Genomic DNA, 5,903 nt, shown 5'->3' on the forward strand with positions numbered 1-5,903 from the left:
GGGACAAATCACAAACACACACAACAGGCTTCTTTCAGTTTCTGTATCAAGCCCACTCAAGGATTTGGTTGGCCTGAGGCTATAGTAGAAGACACTTGCCTAAGGTGCCATGCAGTGGGACTGAACCTGGAACCTTGTGGTTGGAAAGCAAGCTTCTTACCACACGGCCATACCTGCGCCTATGTATAATTCATCTTTTTCAGCCATGCTGGGATACTGCCATAACTCTTTAGCATTCTGATTATTTTGTCAAAAGGATTGAATTTCCATTCAAACTGTTTTTAATTAATCCTGCATTATTTTGTAGCTTCAAAATTTTAACGATGTGTGTGATAGGTTGGATAGAACTTAAAATAGAATATTTAGGCTGGAAATGACCAGTTTAAGTGCTAAAGGGTTAAAAGCATTTTAGTCAGACAAATCAACTCAACCCAGTATATATATATATATTTTTTGAAAACTAGTAGTTCTGTTGGTCTCTTTTGCTGAACTGCTAAGTTACAGGGAAATAAATGCTAAGTGGTGGCAGGGAATAAACAAAGACAAGCACACACGACAGGCTTCTTTTAATTTCTATCTACCAAATCCAATTACAAGGATTTGGCCAGCTTGAGGCTATAGCAGAGAACACCCACCCAAGGTACCATGTAGTGGGACTGAACCCAGAACCATGTGGTTGGGAAGCAAACTTCTTACCACAATCATGCCTGTGTGTATGTGTATACATACATATATATATATACACACACACACACACACTGGGTATAATGGAAATTATCAGCCAGATGTTATATTGTAATAAGAGAGAAGTCACTCAACAGGTGGTAGCTGATTCTAAATGGTTTCATAGAAATTGGAGAGACCGACAAGGTGACACTTCTAGGCGTAAGCATAGCCATATAGATAGTAGCTAAAAATATAGCTTTGCAACTAGATGGCTCTAGGTTCAATTCCACTGGGGAGTGGGTAAAATTAATTATATTAATCCCAATATCAAGTATTATATTTCATTGACACCCCCCACCCCACTCCCAGAAAGATGAAAAGCAAAGTTGACCTTGGTGAGTTCAAAACCTGTTTACGTTGACTTTGTCTTTCACCCTTCCAAGGTCAACATAACTAACAACTGCTTCGGCTAACGCCTAGCCTCATGCATGCGCTAGAAAATATAACAGGCATACCTGCATAGTTAAGAAGTTTACTTCCCAACCAGGTTATCATAGGTTCACTCTCACTGTATGGCATTTTGAGCAAGTGTCCTCAGCTGTAGCTCCATGATGAAGAAAACCCTTGGTAGATTTGGTAGATGGAAACTGTCAGAAGCCTGTTGTCATCGAGATACATTTTTCTTGGCTAGATACCTTCCCAGATGGGCCATACCCCACCCATTTCCAAGTAAGGTAATATCAGAACCGCCCCCAACCCCGACTGCATGACATATCTTTACAGAAGACATTTTTGTTCTTTTACTTGTTTCAGTCTTTTGACTGCGGCCATGCTGGAGCACCACCTTTAGTCAAGCAAATCAACTCCAAGACTTATTCTCTGGAAGCCTAGTACTTATTCTATCGGTCCCTTTTGCCGAACCACTAAGTTACGGGCACGAAAACACACCAGCATCAGTTGTCAAGTGATGTTGGGGGGACAAACACAGACACACAAACACATACATATATACGACGGGCTTCTTTCAGTTTCCGTCTACCAAATCCACTCACAAGGCTATAGTAGAAGACACTCGCCCAAGATGCCACGCAGTGGGACTGAACTCGGAACCATGTGGTTGATAAGCAAGCTACTTACCACACAGCCACTCATGCACCTATAGACTGGAAACAATGGGCACACCTAGTATGATATTGATGCTCATTTACAACTATCATACAATGTCAAGACAGAGACAACAACACAGATGTTAGGCTTCTTTCAGTTTCCATCTACAAAATCCACTCACAAGGCTTCTGGTCAACCAGAGGCTTATAGTAGATGACGCTTGCTCAAGGTGCCATGCAATGGGCTGAGCTTGAAAGTATGTGGTTGGGAAGCAAACTTCTTACTACACAGCCATGCTTGACATTGTAGGGTAGGTGTGAGAGGCCTGATCTGTCCAGTCTGAACATAAAACGGGTAGGGTATTTGGGCCTGATGTGGTTAGTTTGAATACCAAAGGGTTAAAGCAACAATGACGATGACGATTTCTGATGAGAGCAATTAATTTGGTAAAACACAGGCTGAGTGAGATGCTTTCGCAAAGACCAACTTACCCTCTCCTTTATCTTTTCCCAAATGATTCTGGTCATTTCATCACCATCCAACTCCACCACGGGGTTAGCCACTTCAATTCTTTTCTTTGCATCTGAAGCAAAACAAAAGAAACAAAAGGAAAAATTAAAAAAAAGACAGACATGGAGAAGTCTGGCATAACAAAATCAAAAAAAAAAAAAAGGAGAGAAAGAGAATTGTAAAAAAAAATATTTAAATTCTTTTTAATTCTTTATATCCAGATCTAGTTTTATCATTTAGCTGTTTGTCATTAAACTGCAGCCAAGTTGGGGACAACAGTGCCTTTCATTCTTTTGGGGTTGATAAAATAAATATCAGTTGAACATTTGGGAGAAGGGGTCAGCTCAATGTAACAGACTTACTCCTTATCCTGAAATTGCTGGCTTTGTGCCAAAATTTGAAACCTAGTTGTAATTATATTTATTTTATAAATGGAATACCACCTTCCTTCTCATGTATTTTTGTAACATGTTGAACAGGGGCCGGCAGAGTACATTGCTGCATCCATCATTTCTTGGCGATACACAATTCCCTACTACTCATGGCGGATGACACCATTGCACCACTCAAGCAACAGCCCTCTAACCCATGGGTTTGTTTGGGTAGTTGTTACTTGCGAGGGTTCTATTAGGTTGGAGTGCAAATCCTACCTCAACCTCTTTTGTGACATACAGAGGAAGGACTGGGTCCGTTCTTTGAAATATGCTGGTCCCTACACAACACCAGAGCAACACGAAATGAGAGTTTTGCTAAAGAACACAACACGCTGCCCAGTCTGGGAACTGAACCCACAAGCCTAGCAATTGTGAGTGCAACACCCTATCCACTAAGCCATCCAAGGGTATTCTTTTGACTGTGGCCATGCTGGAGCACCACCACGAAGGACTTTAGTCAAACAAATCGACCCCAGAACTTAAGCCCAGTACATATTTTATCAGGCTCTCTTGCCCAACTGCTAAGTTACAGGGATGTGAACACACCAACACCAGTTGCCACGCACACACAATAGGCTTCTTTTCAGTTTCCGTCTACCAAATCCACTCAAGGCTTTGGTTGGCACAAGGCTCTAGTAGAAGATACTTGCCACAGTGGGATTGAACCTAGAATCCAGAGGTTGGGAAGCAAGCTCCTTACCACACAGCCATGCCTATATATTTTTTTAAACACCCACTTTTCCATGCTTGTAATGGGGTGAAGAGTTTTATTGAGGCAGATTTTAAATGGTCAACTGCCCTTCCTGTTGCCAACCATCATACAAGGTAATAATCACCCCACTGCCAAACATGTTTTCACAATACTGAACATGAACGACACTGCTTGTATGACAGAGATGCTCATTTACAACCACCGTGTAAAGCCTAGACAGGGGTAAGGCCCACTTCAGTCACAAATGGTCATGGGATTGCATCTAAAAAGTTCCCCTCTGAGGTACAAGTCTAGGCAAGGTTGTTTATGGAAGACCAGCAGTCACCCATACATGCCATGCCACTGATGTTATCTAAGGGAAAGGTAAAGTCTAATACAACTTGGTACCATTGATACTGCAACTCATTTCTACAGACGAATGAACTGGAGCAACATGAAAAAGTGTCTTGCCCAAGAACAATACAGCCTGATCCAGGAATTGAACTCCCTGTCTGATTGCAAGCCTGACACTAACCACTGAGCCATGTTCCTTCACTTTACGATGGTACACACACACACAGAGGCTTCTTTCAGTTTCCATTGGCCAAACTCACATGACATAACAGAAGATACTTGCCCCAGGTACCACACAGTGGGTCTGAAACCAAGACCACATAGTCGAGAAGCAAGCTTCTTAATCACATGGCTACACCTGTGCAAATATGATGTGAATGTGCATCTGTGTCCATTGAGCAAAAGTACCAATTGGTATACAGGTAATGAAATAGGTCTCTTTTACACCAGAGTAGGCTTTGCCATTTGACAAAAGGAAATCAATAAAAGTACCAGGCTGAAATAAATGCTGCAGTCAAGGATAATGGACTTTCCCATTGGAGACGATGCATGTGTGTATAGAAACAAGACAAGTTTCATGATTTTAATTGGGCACAGTAATACTAATAACCTGTTGTTAGAACTCAATACACACGATTCAGAATAAAATGTTGGCAGAGTTGCTGAGACCCCTGTTGGTCATGACTGACCCTGGGATTGCACCTAGAAAGTTACCCTCCCAGGTACAAGTCCGGGCAAGGTTTTTTTATTTTTATGGGAGACTAGCAGTCGCCCATGCATACCGACCTCCCCTCTCCATGCCATCAGTGTTATCCAAGGGAAAGGAATAGGCTTATACAGCTTGGTACCTGTGACGTCACAACTCATTTCTACAGCTGAGTGAACTGGAGCAATGTGAAAAAGTGTCTTGCTCAAGAACACAACATGCAGCCCGGTCCAGGATTCAAACTCACAACCTCACGATCATAAGCCCGACGCCCTAACCACTGAGCCATGCTGAGTACAGGACATAATATTAAGGAAACAGGAGTTAAGTAAACAAATTCCTTAGCTTACAGCTGTTTCTGCTTTAATGAACAGTACACTCAGAGCTGAATGCTTATGCATCACATTATAGCATCCTTAGTTCAATAATGTAAGCCTTATCAATATCAATTTTTATCAATTTTTAAAACTCTGCAAATAAATGCATGAAATTTTGTTAATATTAGGACAGAGTGGAAATTAATATGCACAAATCAAATTTTGCAACACCACTACATCACATGAAAAATGACATGCATTTATTGTTTACGTTTATCGTAATTTGAATTTAACATATGATAGCATCTCATAAAGCACGATTACTATACATCTTAAATTTGCAGAAAAACTTGTGGTGGGTAGTTTAGCTTAATCAGTCTAAGAGCACCGCGACGCGTAATCACAGAGGTAGTTCAAGTCTCATAGCTAGCCGCCTACACTTTTTGCTGCAAAATAGGGGTAGTTTATCCTGTTCAGGCTATATTATTAGCATTATCCTGCGTTTGAGAATTTTTAAAAAAAATCATTTCTTCAACTTTCTAAGACATCTCAACGCCTCTAAAAGCAAACTTCGTTTGTTTGTTTACGTTCATCGTAATTTGAATTTAACATAGAAATTGAAACTTTTGGTACACCCTAGATACATTTCAAGCTGGCAATTTTGAAAAGTGGAGGCAGGGGGTACATGATGTTAACGAGCAATAAAAACTACAAACTATTGATACCTGTTGTTATTCACTTCTGGTGCAATTTCATCTCACCTAGCTTTGAGTATACCTTTTGTCTTTCAAAGGGGACCTCCCTTAGCCAAACCACCAGCCCTATTAGCATTTAACAACATGCATACATTAAAGCATATGATATTGAAATATCATAGGTATGACCAGGCAAGTTCAACATGTGACAAATAAACCACATGGGTTAAGGCTTTAATGTCAATTGTGTTAAACTCCCACCATCTAATTGCTACTTGTCTAACTTTGCATTTGCTACATGCTCACCCTATCAGGTGAGTCTTCTGGTTGAATCTGCAGCATGGCGTCATGTGTTAAATTAAACCCATGCTCTTTTCTCATGTGTGTGTGTGTGTGTGTGTGTGTGTGTGTGTGTGTGTGTGT

General features: G+C 40.9%; 1 protein-coding gene across 1 annotated transcript in view; it reads right to left on the bottom strand.

Moving 5' to 3' along the window:
• The window catches only part of LOC106872639 (isocitrate dehydrogenase [NADP], mitochondrial), a 41,599-nt gene that overhangs the window by 21,251 nt on the left and 14,445 nt on the right, over positions 1 to 5,903 (bottom strand). Inside the window, exon 2 of the mRNA XM_014919699.2 lies at positions 2,265 to 2,356. Coding sequence (XP_014775185.1) covers positions 2,265 to 2,356 — 92 coding nt within the window. The remainder of the gene's footprint in view (positions 1 to 2,264; positions 2,357 to 5,903) is intronic.

The sequence above is a fragment of the Octopus bimaculoides genome, chromosome 24 (assembly GCF_001194135.2).
Source record: "Octopus bimaculoides isolate UCB-OBI-ISO-001 chromosome 24, ASM119413v2, whole genome shotgun sequence".
NCBI lineage: Eukaryota > Metazoa > Mollusca > Cephalopoda > Octopoda > Octopodidae > Octopus > Octopus bimaculoides.